We start from the raw sequence: 17,387 nt of genomic DNA, 5'->3' as shown, positions 1-17,387 counted from the left end.
GTAAGGCCTAGTCAGCTGGTCCCTTCAGACAGGTTTTCTCCCTCAGTGATCCAGAGGATTCCATCCTTAAAGAAGAGAAAACTGAAGTCTAGGCCTGAGGGTCTACACAAGAGCATGTGTTCTCTCCTCCAACGCCCAGAGGAGCCCTTGCCCTGTGCCCCTCTTCCCCGACTGAGAACCGAAAGCCCAAGCTGAAACCATGACTCAGGAGCAATCACCAGTTCTAAGAATGCTGTGTTTGGGGCCCCCAGGACTTCACAAAGGGCGCGGCTTTGGTGTGACAAGACGGGAGGTCTTTTCTGAGGTCTTGGTCAAAGCAAGCACGTGGAGGTTCTAATGGCTTAGAAACAAGATGGTAGGGGGCGAGGGCACCGTCCTTTGAACAGCAGCCCTAGTCCCACAGCTCTAGGACACCAAAACCGAGAGACTCGGACTTTTTTAGGAGAACCATTTTCTAGAATATTTCAGGACATAACGTGTTGGCATCTTTGGGGCTCCCACCCAGCGATGTAAGTTGATGCAACCAAGAAAAATGCCACTAAGTTCTCCGTGCATCTGAGAAAATGGAGTGGGTGATGAGAGACACCTGATAGGCTTCGGCTGAACCCCGAGAAATTATTGCTGGTAACTTTTCATAATACGGTGACTGTATTTTCCCAGTTAAAACAAAAACAAAAACAAAAAAACTAGGGGCATTAGTGAAAGAGTTCTTAGGGGAGCGGTGGGGTGGAGGATTTGAAGCACGGCGGTTCAGAAGCCGTGTGGGTCCGGAGAGCTCCTTCGCCTGTGTCACTGCCAGTTCCTGTTTGCTGGGAAGTGTGTCCTTACTGACCGGTACTCAGAACAGCCACTGATGTCAGCAGCTGGACCGGCCTATTCGCAGCAAGGCTGAGTTAAAGTCATGGGGGTCCAGTTTCCCTGTCCCCATGCGGGGGCGCCCCGTTCTGGAGCCAGGCCTGTGGCAGGGAGTTTACCTGCCTTCCCCAGGAGCTGGTGCCCCCCACGACCTAGATAAAATCCTCAGTGACACTCGCTGTGCGCAAAACTTAAAGTCGATGCCCAGTGACACAACCGTCCCTCTGCCCCCTGGAAGCCGCTGAGGATTTTGACCCGATTTCCAGCACCGCTGGGACAGAGCGCGCTCCAGGTGTGGTGCCCACACGCACTCTCCGTGCCGGGGCGCCCCCATCCTCTCTCTCCCAGTGTGTGGCTTTCAGGCATTACTCCTGTCCTCACCGCCCTCAGTCCTCTGGGGAAGCTGGTGCCGCATCTTCCTGGGGGCCACCTGTCACCCCCCGGATGCTCCTCACCGTTTGTCTCGATTTTCTCCTTCTCAGATCAACAACAAACACCATGGCAAGATCCCGGTGCCCCAGGGCGTCGCACGGGACCAGGACAAAGTCCATGAGCTCGTCCTCCAAAGCGAGCTGGGTGTCAGGCTCTTGCAGGGGCGAAGCATCAAGAAGGCTTTCCTGTCCCCCAGAACGGCCCTCATCAACTTCCTGGTGCAGGACTGACTGCAGGGGGCGCCCCTGAGGAAGGAGGTCTGTGCTGGGGCCCAGGGCCGGGCAGCCACTGACGTCTTGAATGTTTACCTCCGCGCTCTGCTGGGTCAGGCTTGGGCAGTGAGCCTGTGCGGTGGGGCCTGGCGCAGGGGTGAGGCTGGGTGTGGGCAGAGGAGCGGAGACGGAGGGTTTGGGCAGCCGCTGCAGGTGGAGGAAGCCACCAGAGGAACTGCTGGGTGTTTCCTGGGTGTCTGCAGGAAGGCGAGAAGAGAAGCAAGTGAGAATGAACGCGGCAAGCAGCCTGGGAGCTCTGACTCCTAGAAATTGCACACTCCAGGGACATGACGGTAAACTGAGGACCCACAGGCACGGGAGCAGCAAGGACAGCCAGTGTTGGACAGGTGACAGCCTGGGCATCGTGGCAGATGGTCCCCTCGCTTTCCAGCTGGACGGAGGAGCCATGGGGATCATGTCCAAATATTCAAGATGGTCTGCAGAAGCTGCTTTGCACCCGAAGGCAGGCGGGGCGGGTCCCTCCGCAGTTGTCCCCACTGCCGGGCCAGCTCTGATGCCAGATCCGGGTGAAGCACCACCTCCACCCTCCGCCAGGGTGTCAGATGTGCTGCTTGGTGTAGCAGAACTACGCCGGTTCTGAGCTCAGCTGGAACCTGGCCCAGGGCACACCGCAGCCCCACGGGGAGTCTGCTCATGTGTGCCCCGGATGGCCCTGCTGTTGACGTGGGCCCCCGCGCTGGGTATTAGCATGAGCTCGCTCGCCTTGGGCCAGTGGGCCAGAAGCACTGGGCACTGCCTCCATGTTCAAGCTGCTGCCACCTGGCTGCCCAGGAAGTGACCAGGAACAAACCGCCATTGTCGGTGCATTACGGTAATCCAGTTTTCTGTGAAGTCAGCAGTTAGGTGCCCTTCTCAGAACTGGCCTGAGCCGCTGATTCATACTTAATGGGCCAGTGGGAGAGAATCCAGCCATTCTGTGCCACTGAAAACCTCTATTTGTTTCCTGATGCCGTTTTTCTGAAGTAGCCTCAGATGTGGCTGTCGTCGGGCAGCTAACACATGACCTTTTTTATTGCAATAAAATGCGTGTCATGTATGACTTGGGGACCTATGTGTGATCTTGGACTGGGCGCCATATTTCCTATTTTGGGAGTTAATCAGGAGCAGATCGAGGGGTTTCATTATCATCGGAAGCATCGGCCATGTGCCTGCTTCCACACGGAAAGTTCCAAAGTGAGGTGTGGGGGGACTGACCTAAGTCCCTTTTGTGGTAGACAAAAAATCTGGTCCAGGCTCGTTAGCCACAGTGGTTAAGTTACTGCTTCCCAGATGTTGTTCAACTTGATGCCCTGCCCGGTCCCCATGCCCAAATATTCTGATGTAATGGATCTTAGGTGTGCTTGGGCATCAGGGAACCGTAAAAGCCGCATGGGTGATTCTAACAGGCAGCACAGTTCCAGAACCACTGGGCTACTTGATGGATCTGAACCGTAATATCGAGTCCTTCCTCTCCCTCTTCTGCTTCACTGGGATGAGTCTGGTGTGGGACCCGAGCCTGAAGGAGCAAAGCTGGGAAGGACCAGGCCCAGAGTGGAAGGCCCGGGCCAGAACTTTCCAGCAGGTATTCAAGATGCTCCCAGAGCCCACCTAGGTATACATACCCTATTCCACATGTGAATATGATATAAGCAAGTAGATGCAGAAATTTGATACAGGGAGGGAACCTTGAGTGCTTCTGCTCTGTTGTCCTGTTTTCTTCCTAAAGTACGGGGAGTGGCCTTGAAACCATCAACAGGATAGGGCAGGGAGCCCTTTATCTGCACAAAATCTGGCCAGAGCCACAGGCCATTAAAGCCTCAAGGCTACTGGACTGACCCGCCATGGCTTTGGAGAACTTTTTCTGCAAGAGGATAAGCCTTTTGAAAACAAGAGCTCCTTGGTGCTCTGAGAGATGGTTGGTATAAAGAACAATGGAACAGAATGCTAATCCCTGGGGGGTAGGGAGGTGGTGTGGGGAATGATCTCAGTCCTTTATTAACTGCCTTGATTAGGTCAAAAACCGGACCCAACAAGTTCACTTGTATTCCGTCATGGAACTCTCACAAAAACCCTACAGGGAAGGAATTATCCTCTGGTAAATACAAAGAAACCCAGGCTCTGGGATTCAACACCTTGCTCAGTTTCCACAGCAGAAAAGGCGAACTGGGATCCAAACCCACATCTTCTGGCCTCCAGATCCCCGGATGCACCCCCGCCGTGTTTGCCCGGCCCCCCCCCCACTCCTCCTCCCCCACCCCCATATTTGCCCATCTTGGCCCAAAGTGCCACAATCAGGAAATTGAGATGTTGGCCAAAAGCCGACATTCTGAGCAGAGTCTGGCCTGGCCTCTCCCCTGTGAAGGCCTCCCTTCTGTAAAGCCGGGAAGTCACAGCCCTGGACACAGGTGGGTTCCTTCCGAGAGCTCAGCGTGTGGGTTCCATCGGGCTGGAGGTGGAAGTTATTGCCAAACTGGTGGAACGCCCAGGTTCATGGGCAACGGGAGGGGAATGAGTGGAGAGAGTTTATGCATAGGGAAAGCAGCTCCTGGGAGGCTGCGTGGCAGGGAAGTGCCGCCGCGCTAGGCGCCAACCATCCGCCAAGGAAAATGAAATTGATCCCTGAGACCCTAAAACAGTAAATGAGCTGGGCAAAGGCTTACACATGCTTCCTCCCAACTTAATTACCCACGCTTGGGGAGCTGGTTAAGGAAAATAGGGTGCAGCCAAAGGTGGTTTATTTTTTTAAAAAATGTAACGTGACCTTTTTCTCACGAATAAATCAGTATATTTACACAATGTGATCCTGACCATAATTTTTTTAAATTCCAACCTTTACAGAGAGAGAAGGAAGTTTGCCCACAAATCCTTGGTTGAGAGTCCTACGAGTCATTTTTTTCCTTCTCTTTACGTTTTTGGCATATTCCAACTTGTACGGGCCATGTGGTATTTCAGTAATGGGGGGGAAGATACCAAAACGTACAATTTTGTGAAGATCCAAATGAGCTCAAGTCCTCTCCCCCTTGATTTTTTTCTTTTTTTCTCCCACTGTAGCAAGTTGCCAGCTGGGATGTGTCCCCAACTAGGAAAACGTAGGTTCTTTGTTGGATGCAGTAGAATCTAAAGAAACAGAAAGCAGCCCCACGAAGCTGGTGTTTGCAGCCCCTCAGGGTGGGCAGGTGCGTGACCCTCCCGAGCATCTCTCAGCCTCAGAATCTTGCAGAACAGAAGGTAACGTTCCCTTCATGGAACTCTCCGGTCCTCAGTGGGTGTCCCAATATGGCCGCCAAGAACGTGAGCCTAGAGTCGGCCAGACCAGGGTTCTGGGGCCTTGCGACCACGTGACTCTGTCCCTTGAAACCTCAGTGAATCTCTTGTTTTCTCAACAATAAAACAGGAGTAAAAACCGGGCCTTGGGGTATGAGAGTGAAGTGAGGGAATGTGTGTCAAGAACGGGGCACAGAATAAGCTCTCAATAAAAGAGAATGGCCCAGGGCGACTGGGGGTGACTCAGTGGGTTAAGCCTCTGCTTTAGGCTCAGTTCATGATCACAGGGTCCTGGGATCGAGCCCCTAATCAGGCTCTCTGCTCTGCCTATCTTTCTGCTAACTTGTGATCTCTGTCAAATAAATAAAAGCTTAAAAAAAGAGAAAGAGAGAGAGAATGGGCCATAATGAGTAATCTTGCCTGAGTAAAAACACGCTAATGGTCTAGAATGGGATTATCTTTGGTCAGAAAGAAGGGAACTTTCAGAAAAATACACATCCTAGGCCTATTGAGGAAAAAGACTTAAGCAGTAATCTTGGAGGAATTTTAATCCCGTTGGGTAGAATCAGCCCTATTATTTGGTATTTTCTCCTCCTGTCCTGAAACCTTTGTATTATGTGCTTCCATAAATCCGTGCCTGCTGGTTAGTGTCTTGGAGCTTCATCTGGGGGACGGTGACCTCTCTTTGGTGCTGGGGACCCTCTTTTCTTTAAGTGGGAGCCCAGGCCACAGTCTGGCAAGAGTCCGGGAAGCTCCCAGCCTTCTTCTGGTCCCACGCTGGCCAGTCACTTTTGTCCCAGGACACACGGGATTGTGACATGGGAAAAAATGCAGTTAGGGACAAAAAGCCAAGAACTGGAAACCATACGCATGAGCCTAGCTTCAGCCCTTAGATCAAGTCCGGTTCAGGTGAGGTGGCCTGCCTGTGGCACCTGGAGTAGGTTTCCAGAGTGGCCTCTGAGCCCTTTCCTCCACAGCAGCTCCTGGAAGGGAAGCCTGTGATGTGCTGGGGCGGGGGGTGGGGATGGAGGCAGGAGGGCCTCTTGACTGTGTGCAGCTGTCATCATCCTTACTGTGTACCTACCTTAGCCTGGGGTTTCCTGATCGGTGGCCTGAGGCTGCTGGGAGCAATGGCCCAGTGGTGTGAGCTGGACAAGATTGGAGGCCACGTGGAAAAGTCCACCAGAGACTCTGATGGGCCTTTCGTGGCCCAGGGGCCTCTTAGCAGACCAGTGCCCAGGCATGATGGCCTCCAAACCGAAAGCAGAACATCAGAAGTTTTTCGCTGATGGGTCGTTTGGGACCACAGGCCAAAGAAGGCGTGGTTCCTGCCCCAGCTGGCCTCCCCGCCAGTGCCCTCCTCGGCCTTCGTTCTCCTGGGAGAGGTCAGGCTTACAGGGTCATCCCAAATGGGAATTATGACCCACTTCCTATCAATAAGGAAAGAAGCCCAAGTCATGACTCCCTAAGTCATAGCCCTAGGAGCTGCCAGAGCCCGGGGACCAGCCCCCGGCCCCGGCTTCCCCCCCGAGGCACCCACCTGCTGACCTGCGAGGCAAGAAGTGGGATGCCCTAGGGCTCGTTCTTGCTCTTTATATCCAGAGAATTCTGAACTGGAGCTCTAGCATGTGTGTGGCCCTGCAGGCGTGTCCCTCCTTGCAGAAGGGGTTGGGCTTTTGTGCATTTCTTGCATCGGTCCATCGCTGGCCTCGGGTCACTTCTGGGGGGTGAGGATGATAACTCCTGGGCATCTGGGGGTGAAAGGACTCGCCTCAGCTCAAGGAAAGTCTCCGGAGAGGGGACATCAGCAGCTGGCCCATGAAGGGGATTGATGGGGGTTGGTGCCCCCAGGGGAGAGGAGGTGACCCTTGGAGCCCAAGAAGCAGCGCGCCTGTAGGAGAGGAAAGGCTCTAGATCAGCAGCCAGACTCCCAGGAGACGTGGAATGTGGGGCGGAGTCTAAACAGGCCCAGCTGCCCCTGGCTTGCCTTGTGCCAATACGCTGTGCGGCTCGGGGCAGCGCTGCTGGCCCTCCGAGCGGTAGACAAGACCCGTCAGGGGGTCTTCTCATCCCCCTTCTGCTGATGACAAAACTGTGGCTCAGACGGGCTGAGACTTGCTTGAGACCACGGCTGTACATGATGAAGTATCTCGACTCCGATCTGGGCCCATTCCCCTCGCAGCACCCCTCCCCTGCATTGTAGGGCAAGCCTGGTGCTCGCAGCGGCAGAAGTCAATTCAGGACATCAATCATCCCAATGGACGAGCCCCACCGCACCCTAGAGGTCAAGGGAAGGCACAGGGTAGGCAAAACGAGAAGAGTCTGCTCTCCCCTTCCTCCCTCGGAGACTGAGGAGCGGAAAACATCTGCTTCATGGGCTGGGTCCCCGTCCGACCCTCCAAGGGTGGGCGGCTGATGAGTCCGGGGTTTGGAATCTGGGATGACCAACAGTGAGTGGGGCGGGCATCCCCCAAGGGTGGGAGGGTGGGCAGTGCTGGGGCCGGCGGGAAGGGGAGAGCCTGGAAGGAGAAAGGCCAGTCCCGGAGGCCGAGGCCCAGATCCAAGGGTGGGGCCCCTCCAGGCGTCCATGATACCTCTGAGCCCGCCCGCCTGGGGGAGGCAGGCAGGGATCGTGAGGCCCTGCAGAGGAGGTGGTGACCAGGCCCGCTGAAGTCACCCAGCTGGCCGGGGACCCAGCACATCTGACTCACCTCCCCCAGCCTCAAGCCCTGAACTTAAATTCCCGTTCTCACTAGGACTCTGCAAGAGCGTTGCCTGGCCTGGACACCCAGGATGTAAGAGCCATGGTCTGAGATCCCCCAATATCAGCAGTGATAACATTTACTACTTACTGTGAGCTAATGATGTGGCAGGCCCTGTTCTACGAGCTTTACCACCGGAGGGGCCTCGCTCATCTCACACTGGAGAGCCAGAACTCTGACCCTGCTCCCCACACCGCTGCCCAGAAGCCTTTATGCAAGCTGGCCCATTCACCTCCTGGATTTTCCAAGACAGTCCTGGCTTTCTCTCCCATGGACCCAGGGCCCCCTAGAAACCATGCAGCCCACACTTGTTGACCTGTGGCCGGGGAGGTCAGCCCACTGGGGGTGCACAGCTGCATGAGGGTACCCCAGGTGTCCCAAGGCACCCAACTCAGCGAGGGCCCACTGCAAAGTCTGGGCTCACTCTGAGCCTGGCACTGACCACTCCAAGGGACCATCACCTCTGGCAGACAGAGGGAGCTGCCTTTGGGCCCCATCACTGGGACCTAGAAGTCAGGGAGTCAACTTGGCTCAACCCCACACACTGCTAGGAAAATCCCAAGGAAGGTACTAGGGGAGACCTGGCCTGGGCAGGCCTCATGGTGGCCGAGGGCACCACCTTCCCCAGCTTGTTTCCATGCACAGCAGAAGGGATCACTGACCTTGGCTGGCCCTGGCTCCTTCCAGAGAACCCCCACCACCACACCCCATGGGCTCCCCACGGGACAGGGAGAGAACCATGTCCTGGGGAGGGATTCTGCTTCCTCAGATGGGGAGGTGGCGGGGAGCATGAGGACGCGGGGGGTACTGAACACGGTGGGGTTAATCGGCGAGGCAGGACGACCCAAGGAGTGATGTCATTGGCTGCATCTGGCATGTCACTCATCAGGAAAAGAGAGGCGCCCCCTAGAAGCAGAGCCAGGGTGGGGCCCGAGGGGGCTCGCTGTCAGTGGGGGGGCTGCTGTGCAGAGACAGGCTGGGAGAAGCAGCTGAGAAGCAGGGCCTAAGCCAAGTGTCACCACATATTTCCAGTATTCCCTACCGATTAACCCCTTAGTTGTCAGTTAACATCTTAGTTTTGTTGATTTTTTTTTTTTTAAGATTTTATTTATTGGAGAGAGAGAGAGAGAGGGAACCTGAGACAGAGCGAGCGAGCATGACAGGAGGAGGGAGTGGCAGAGGGAGAGGGAGAAGCAGGCTCCCCACTGGGCAGGGTGCCTGATGCAGGGCTCGATCCCAGGACCCTGAGATCTTAACCTGAGCCGAAGGCAGATGCTTAACTGAGCCACCCAGACATCCCCACGTCTTCTATTATGAACTGAATCTTTATGTCCCCCACAAGTGTGTATGTTGAAAGCCCACCCCTCGCCAAGTAATGGGGCTAGGATGTGGGCCTCTGGGAAGTGACGGGGTTTGATGGGGTCACGAGGGTGGGGCCCCCGTAAGTGGCAGCCCTGCCCTCGGAGGAGTCTCAGAGAGCTAGCCACTAGGCTCCCGTCCCTACTTCCTGGTGGGGGAGGTGGAGGGGTTCATGGTGGGGGACAAGGAGAGGTCAGGAGTCTGCAACCCAGAAAGGGAGCTCAGCCGTGGTGGCGCCCCGGTCTCAGGCTTCTGTTTCCAGAACCGAGAGGAGTACATTTCTGTTGTTTGTAAACCCCCCGGCCTGTGGGACTTAGACATGGCGATTACCATCTCCGTCCTGGGCAAACATGCTAAGTGATGAGCAAACCTCTCCGTGAACACAATAGACCTCCTAGGTGCCTCTCGGAGAGTGTACCAGACCTCTAAGCTACCTGTTTACCTCATTACCGCCTGCCCCACCCTCCCTGAGCACCAATACCTGGCCTGCCTGCTGGTTATCTTGCTTGTCTGCTTTTTATCTTCAGCGATAACAAATTTTAGGTATCATCTAACTGATAATCTAAGTATAACATCGAAAGCCCTAAACCTCCACGGTCTCACAGCAAACCTTCTTTCTCATTCCCAGAAATCTAATTCTCTGGAGAAGGAACAAGGTACGAGCTCTGTTCCACCAGATGGAACTTCACGGAGGGCCCCAGGGGGAGGCAGGCTCCATCAGGTTCAAGGCCCGGCTCTCAAGGTCGCCCAGGATGTTGACATCCGGCCCGCAGGGAAGACGGGAGAGCAGGATGGTGTTTCCCAGGGAGGCGTTTACGTGCCAGGTCTGGAAGGGGCATGGATCTCTTCCGCCCACCCTCTCCTGGCCTCCGGGGAGCTGGGAAGTGTAGTCCCGGCTGCCCCCACTTCCTGGCTGCCACCCTGCCTGGGGGGAGGGGGACACCCAAGAGTGTGGTGGGCAGCTAGCTGCCTTCTGCCCGCCCCAGAAGTCTTCACCCCCAAACTCTTACTTGTCAGTGCGCTTCTTCCTGATCTTCCATGTCCTTTAAGCTTCCAGACCTCTCCTGGGGGACAACTCTCTTTGTCCTCTCAGCTGGGGAGAGCTGCCAGCCGCGTGCTTGCCGTCACAGACCCGTCCCTCCCCTGCCCTGCCAAGGCCCGCTCTGCCCCCTGCCCGGGGCCTCGCTCCACGGAAGTGCGTGAAATCGCAGACCTGCCACGTGCCATCCTGTGTGTGGCCGATTTTTACTGCAAAGGTTGGTCCCCAAGTCCCTCTGGGGGACTCACACGTTCATTTGTGGAGGCCGTTTGGAATGTTTTGTTGGTTTGGAGGATGTGGGACATTTTGAGAGGTAGAGAAAGGCAGGCTTCTCAGACGCCCTGCGGGGAACCTGGGAAATTCTTCAGATTCCTGCTTCAGAAGGGTCACGGTTGTTCATTCGGTGTGGAAATGCGGCACATCCCTGAGTGTGTGACTGTGTCTGCTTCTGGAGCCAGACGTCTCGGCCCACGCCCTGCCTCCACCTCCACACACATACACACACTCTCACACCACACCACACTACACACACACCACGTACCACACCCCACACACACACCACGTACACACATACATACCCACACACTCACACACACACACCACACCACATACCATACCCCCACACACACCACATACACACCCACACACACACACTCACACCACACCACACACACACACACCACATACACACAGACCAAATACCACACCACACACACACACACACACACCACATAGCACACACACACATCCACATACTACATACCACATGTACACACATACACACACCACATACCACACACACACACCACATACCACATGCACACACATACACACACCACATACCACACCACACACACACTACATACACACATACATATACACCCATACCGCACACACACAGTGCATATACCACACACACATACACACATCACACACACAAAATACACAACACATACATTCACCACAAAGCCAAGGACCCTGCTCCGGGGGAGGGCGTCCCAGACATTTATTTTTGCCTGATAAAGGACTAGCCTGGCAGCCCTGTGACTAGGGGGCCGCAGGGAAGGCCTTTTAGTCATGAGAAGGGGTCCAGGTCACAGCTGTCAGTCAAGGAAGTGGCCGAGGTAGGGGCCACAGTGGACCATGACACACAAAGTCCCCTGCCATCTTCCCCAGGTCTTGCGTGGGCCACCATCCCCAGAGCCATCAAATTGTGTGGGCTGCCTTCCTCCGTATTGTTCATAAAAGCAAGTAATAATAATCAGGACACACTCGGAGTGGCCAATGTGTATCCATCACTGATTTTGTGCCAGACACAACCAGACAGCTGGCCCCAGCAGGTGAGACAGAGGACTCTGGAACTTGGCTCGGCTGGAGGCCCAGCTCCATGGTTTCCTGACCCTGAGAGCTTGGCAGGTGACTTACCCTTCCTGAGGCTTGTGTCCTCCCCTAAGGGACAGGGTAACAGTTCCAGCCTTGACGTCGTCCTGAGGAGTCTAAGGTACGTGAAACGGCTTCGAATTAGCTAGTACTCTCATGATTACATGCTTTATCGCATTTAATCCTCACCCTGTGGGGGTCTCAACAAGCAGGACCCCACTTTACAGATGAACAAACTGAGGCTTGGAGGTGTCACCCACCCGTCAATGTCCGGAGGTGAGTGCTCTTGAGTTCTGTCTCACGATCTGGGGGTTGGTTGCAGAGTTTATAGGAATTAATGGTGGTGTACCCTTGGGACATGCGCCTTTTCTGAATGTTTCCTCAAATGCTTACATTTTGGAAAGTGTATAATGCCGAATACTAAAACAAAAAAAGCCAATCATGACCCACCCAGCCTGGTCCGCGGCTCCATCTACTTCCTCACAATTCCACACCCCCAGCCCGCTCCATCCACAGGGCGACCACCAGGCTGGGGGGGCGGTGAGGAGTGGGCTCTGGTACATAGCAAGTGCTTAGCAAACACTAGCTCCCTACCCTTCCATCCTTCCCCACACCCCTGGCAACAGGTCCATTCCACTGGGGTATGATCGCTGAAGTGGGTTGCAAAAGAGCATCTCACCCTGCATGGCCCGTGGAGAGGCTTCTATGGGGCAATCTGGAAATGGCCTAACAATCCAGCATTTGGGTGGTGGCATGGCTCCTGGAGACCAGCCACAAAGGTGCCCATCTATTTTTTTTTCCCCCCTGGGAGAGTGGAACAAATTTAAAATGCCTAGGCTGCCTCTTCTGTAAGGTTACAGGTATGGTTGTATAGGTTGTAGACTGCACAAAGGTATCTAGTCAGGGGCCAAGTGGCCAAGCCATGTACCCATAGGACTATGAATGCCCAGAGCGACAGTTTTTCTTATTCATATAAATATGTTATAGAGGTGATCAGTGGCTTTGCCCCTCAGCCCCTAAGTGAAATCTTTCCTACAGTGCCTCTCAGCTTAGAAAGTCCTAAGCAACAGGTCAGAAGAGCTAAAAGACCGACCTTCAACATTGGTCCAAAGTCTTAATGTGATTCCAAGGGTCAAGAAGTGGTCACAGACTTTTGGGTGAAACTTAATGGCATAGGACAACTTTGAATTCTGATTCTGGCTCCAAGCAGGCTCCATGACCTTGAGCAAACTGTTAAGGACATCCAAGACTTTGATTTCCTTAATTACAAAATTGACCCAGCGATGCCAGCTGGTAGATGAGATGGTTGTCCTGGGCGGGAAGACTGCTGAAAATAGTCTGGGGATATTTTGTAAATTGAAAACTCCTGCATAGCCCAAAATGACAGTCTGTGGATTTCTTGGCAGGGAACAAAAGCATAACATTTGGATGATTTCTTGCAGCCTCTTGGTGAGGGCTAAGGCTAAGGCTTCAGTTCTGGCCCCTCTGGCCTGAGCTACCACAAGCTTGGGGTGGAGGGTTCATCATGGGGCACTCCTGGAGCCCACAGTCTGTCGCAAACCTAGTCTAGATTGTCAAGAACGGAACTTAGCCCAAGGGCGGGAAGCCTGCTGGGGAGGGAGCTTCAAAGCAAAATGCCATGTGGAGACAGCTGTGAGAAGGGAATGAGGGGCTGCTGGAGGAGGCTCCATCGTTTATTTTAAGCCTAGAAAGAAGGAAAGTTGAGGGAGCACAATGTGATGCCGCAGTCGGGGCCCAGAAGTCACTGGCCTTTACTTGGATATTTCGCCTGGGGCAGAAATGAAAAGGAGCTAAGTGTTCTCTTTACCATAATGTTGGAGCCAGAGCCCAAGGGAGCCAGGAAGGGGAGCGGGGTGGGGTCAACAGCCAGTTGACTATGTCTGTTGTCCGGGACCCTCTTTGTGGGCCACAACTAAAAAGAAACCGGATGGTGAACTCATGCGGAGATTGACCAACTGCAGTCCATTGGCCAAATATGGCCCATTGCCTATTTTTATAAATAAAGTTTTATTGGAACACTCGCCACGCTGAATTGTGTATATATTGGTCTGTGGCTGCTTTTGCAAAGAGTTGAGAAACTGTGACAGAAATCCTATGGCTCACAGAACCTAAAATAATTTATCATCTGGCTCTGTATGGAGAATGTTTCTTGACTCTTGGAATGATAGGAGAGGCTTGGAGGGTCCAAAAACTTGGGTTGAGTTCTGGGGTACATATTTCCTATCCGGCCACCTTGGGCAAAGCTTTAGGCTCTCCAAGCTGGAGTTTCTTTATCTTTCTTAAATTGGATAGTAACTGTCTGCCCACAATGGTCTAACCAGTTGTCATGAGTATCAAATAGGTATTATATTTCTTTGTATTATTTTAATGGTTATTTTAGACATTTCGGCACACAAATATAGCTGGTAATAGTCTTCCTTCAGTTTATATTGTACTGCTTCACGGCGTGCAAATTGAAATGCTTCACAGAATACAAATTGAACTGCTCTTCCTGTCCTTTGAGCTGCTACTAAATACTTTTTCTGTATGTGCAATAAATCCCATGTAAATTGTTTATCGTTTTTGTTTTAAACAGCCAACAATCTTTATTTATTTATTTATTTATTTTAAAGATATTTTATTTATTTATTTGACAGAGAGAGAGAGAGATCACAAGTAAGCAGAGAGGCAGGCAGAGAGAGAGGGGAAGCAGGCTCCCCGCTGAACAGAGAACCCAATGCGGGGCTTGATCCCCAGGAGCCTGAGATCAAGACCTGAGCCGAAGTTCTGTTTAGGCACCCCTAAACAGCCAACAGTCTTTAAAGAAATTTTTAAGGGTGCCTGGCTGGCTCAGTTAGTTAAGCGTCTGCCTTCAGCACAGGTCATGATCCCCAGGTTCTGGGGATCCAGTCCCTTCTTGGGCTCCCTGCTCTGTAGGGAGTCTGCTTCTTCCTCTGCCCCACCCCCCACCGGTTCTCTTTGTACTTTCACTAGAGATTTCTTGGTTGGCATGTGTTTCTTTCAACATTTTAGGTCCCATTCCATGGTTCTCTGGCTGGCTGTTTCTGATGAAAATGTTTTTGTTGTTTTGTTGAAGATGCCCTTGTTCCTTTGCCTACTTTTAAGATTGTCTCTTTAACTCTATTTCAGCCGTTTGAGTTGAACGTGCCTCTGTGCAGTTTTCTTTGTATATGCCCTGCTTGGGGTTCATGAGACTCATGGGTCTGTGCTGGGATGACCCGGGCTTTGACTCTTCCTGCCCCTCCCCTCCCCACGCCACACGCACACCTTCTTGTCCACCCCCTACTCTCCAGGCTTCCTCCCAGATTCCCACTGTCTGGACGGAGAAGAGACACCCACAGACACAAGAGCAGCAGGACCTCCGGGATCCAGAACAGCCCTGAGAGAGAGAGAGACAAGACCCACAGAATGTTTTCTTTTCTAAAAACTGCCCATGTAAAGCCATTCAGGGTGTGTGGGCATCCACAAATACGGAGCTGCCATGCCCCGCCAGAGGGCTGACTTCTTGGGTTGGGATGACTGCAAAATGCAAAAGGGTTACCCCCCACCTCTGCTTCCCTTCATTTTCCTCTCAATTTGGAAACCAGATGTGAGCCTGTTTTTCAATATAGGCTTAGTGTGAGGTCTGTATGTACATGTTTGAAGGGGGGGTTGGTGAGAGGGCACATTCCCAGCCAGTGACCCACTGTTTCCCAGGAGATGACAGCATCTTACCGTGGCCTCATCCACGCCTCCCCATTTTAAAATCCATTTGTGGGAGGTGCACCTGGCTGGCTCAGTCAGTGGCGTATGGGACACTCTTTTTTTAAATTAATTAATTAATTTTTATTTTTATTTGAGAGAGAGAGATATCGACAGAGAGCTAGAGTGGGAAGGAGGGGGAGAAGCAGACTCCCCACTGAGCAGGGGATCAGGGGATCCAGATCCAGGGGATACCCCAGGACCTCTGGATCATGACCTGAGCCAAAGGCAGACGCTTAACAGACTGAGCCACCCGGGCGCCGCAGCATGTGATTCTTGATCTCAGGGTTGTAAGTTCGAGGCCCACATTGGGGGTAGAAATTACTTTAAAATAAAATTTTTTAAAAATCCATTTGTGAGAATAACTGGGATGAAGGTTTAACTGGGAGTGTTTCTCACTGAATTTACAGTAAATCCAGACCCCCTGATTAGCCCCGGGGGGCCCTGCCTCCTGCTTCCAGCTCTCTTTCTTTCTGCCCTGAGTGGCCACACCCTTTCTCAGTTCCTGGCCCCCAGGGAGCCCCTCCCTGCTCTCACAGCCCAATCCTCACAGAATTGTTCTCCGACTACCCCCCTCCTCAGCCGAGCCTTGTCTCTCCTGCCCTCCTGAGCATCTAGGAATGTGTTCTCTTTCCCAGTACTTTCCGCCACTGGCAATTCCCCATTCACGCGTGGGATTGTTCCGTGTGCACCTGTTCCTGTGAGCCGAGCCTCGGTGCGAGGGGACAGCCGGCCCATGTCCTTTACTTCCCAAGGCATCCCCAGCCCAGATCCCAGAGCACAGGGCCCGGCGCTGAGTAGGTACTCAATGACTGTTTGTTGAATGAATGAAGAACAGGCTACCCTGCAGATCTGTCTCAGCCGGGGGGCTGGGAATGGGTGGAGTCGCGTGTCTGTGAATATTCACGAAGGGGCTGGTTGAAGGGGAGCCACTCTGAGGCCGGGAAAGTCCCACAGCCACGTGCCACACCCTGCATGGTTTAAACAAGGGAGATCTCACCAGTCTGGAGACAGGAAGTCCATAAGCAAGGATGTGGGCAGAGCCCCCGCTCCCCACCCCCGCACCCAGGGCTCTAGCGGGGAGTCCTCCCTGGCCTCTTCCAGCTTCTGGCGGCCCCAGTGTCCTTTGCTACGCTTGGCTTTGCAGCCGCATTGTACAAAGCTGGGCCCATTGTCACCGGGTGTTCTCCTCCTGTGTCTCTGTGTCTCTTGGTATCAAGACACAGGGCATACTGGGCCTAGGACTTGCCCTCATCCCACGAGACCTCCTTAACTCATTACGTCTGCAAACACCTCTGGTTCCAAACACGATCCCCTTGTGAGGCTCCAGGGAGAGCATGACTTTGGGGGGACCACTGTTCAACCCAGCACGGGCCTCCTGCTCTTCTCTCCCGGCTGCTTTCTCTAACATCCGGCCCACGTGCCCCTTCTCTGGGGCCAACACCTCTCCTTGAGGAGGGATCAGGTGGGCCAGCCTTCCTGAGAGGGTAGTGGCCACGGGACTTTACGACCCATTTAGTAGATAAAGGCAGCACCCATTTCAGGGTAAGTGGTAAAATGACCCTACTGCCTCCCCAACCCACCCCTGCACTCTCCTTCCTCTCCCCTGCCCTGCCCTCTGAACTCACTGGCACCCAGAGTCACTGGGTGGGGTCAGCAGTGCCACATCCCCGATGAAGGAGATGAGGAGTTGCCCACTGCGTCCCCAGTGCCCTCTGCTTATGAACACAACACAGCATGGCCCCTCACCCTTGTACTGGGGATCGCCAGCCGCCAAGGTGCCTGGGGCAGAGAAGCAAAGTTGATCAAGTGGGTGGAACTGAGACAGGCTCCGTGCTCCCTCTGCAGCAGGCATCAGGAAGGCCTGGGGTGCAGTGTGTGCCTCTCATGAGGGAGTCTGTGTCTCTTCTAGAAGGGGACAGAGCAATGACCCCAATGACAGCCGGGCATTAGCTTAAGACTGTTGAAGACGGATCTCGCCCTCCAGGTAGCGACGGCCGGTGCCATGGGCTGCACTCCCAACAGTTTCTAGAAGCTCCGGGTGTGTCCTTTTGGATCCTCTCAGGAGCCAATACCAAGATGGGATGTGTGAGATTTACTGGGGGAAAAACGTCTGTGTGAGAGAACGGGGGGGGGGGGGGGGGGGGAGGAAGGGGGGGGAGAACCTCCCCCCCTCCCCCGCCACCGTGACCTGTATGAGGGAGAAAAGGAAAGGAGGCTTGAGACTGCTGCTCGAAGGAGGCCTCAGGTCAAAGACACCTG

The 17,387-nt window shown here is 53.8% G+C and overlaps 1 protein-coding gene and 1 long non-coding RNA gene across 6 annotated transcripts in view; one reads left to right on the top strand and one right to left on the bottom strand.

Moving 5' to 3' along the window:
• Positions 1-2,619, top strand: part of LARS2 (leucyl-tRNA synthetase 2, mitochondrial) — a 152,446-nt gene extending 149,827 nt beyond the window's left edge. For 2 of the 4 annotated variants that reach the window (XM_004760822.3, XM_004760821.3), the window contains exon 21: positions 1,338-2,619. In XM_004760822.3, coding sequence (XP_004760879.1) covers positions 1,338-1,517 — 180 coding nt within the window. In that variant the 3' untranslated portion in view covers positions 1,518-2,619. The remainder of the gene's footprint in view (positions 1-1,337) is intronic. The other 2 variants (XM_004760823.3, XM_045080902.1) reach the window with 2 other exon arrangements.
• A 2,510-nt stretch (positions 2,620-5,129) lies between these two features.
• On the bottom strand, positions 5,130-10,359 carry LOC106006620. 2 transcript variants are annotated; one of them, XR_001180816.2, is made up of 3 exons: positions 9,955-10,359; positions 6,364-6,574; positions 5,130-6,253 (listed from the first exon to the last, which is right to left on the bottom strand). It is a non-coding gene; the product is annotated as an uncharacterized LOC106006620 (long non-coding RNA). The 2 variants fall into 2 exon arrangements; XR_001180815.2 differs by having other exon boundaries at positions 6,372-6,574; positions 9,955-10,358.
• Positions 10,360-17,387: the final 7,028 nt, after the last annotated feature.

The sequence above is a fragment of the Mustela putorius genome, unplaced genomic scaffold (genome assembly GCF_011764305.1).
Source record: "Mustela putorius furo isolate JIRA1106 unplaced genomic scaffold, ASM1176430v1.1 tig00000095_pilon_pilon_pilon, whole genome shotgun sequence".
NCBI lineage: Eukaryota > Metazoa > Chordata > Mammalia > Carnivora > Mustelidae > Mustela > Mustela putorius.
Note: the sequence above shows the minus strand (reverse complement) of the source record. Positions and strands in the feature narration are given on the sequence as shown.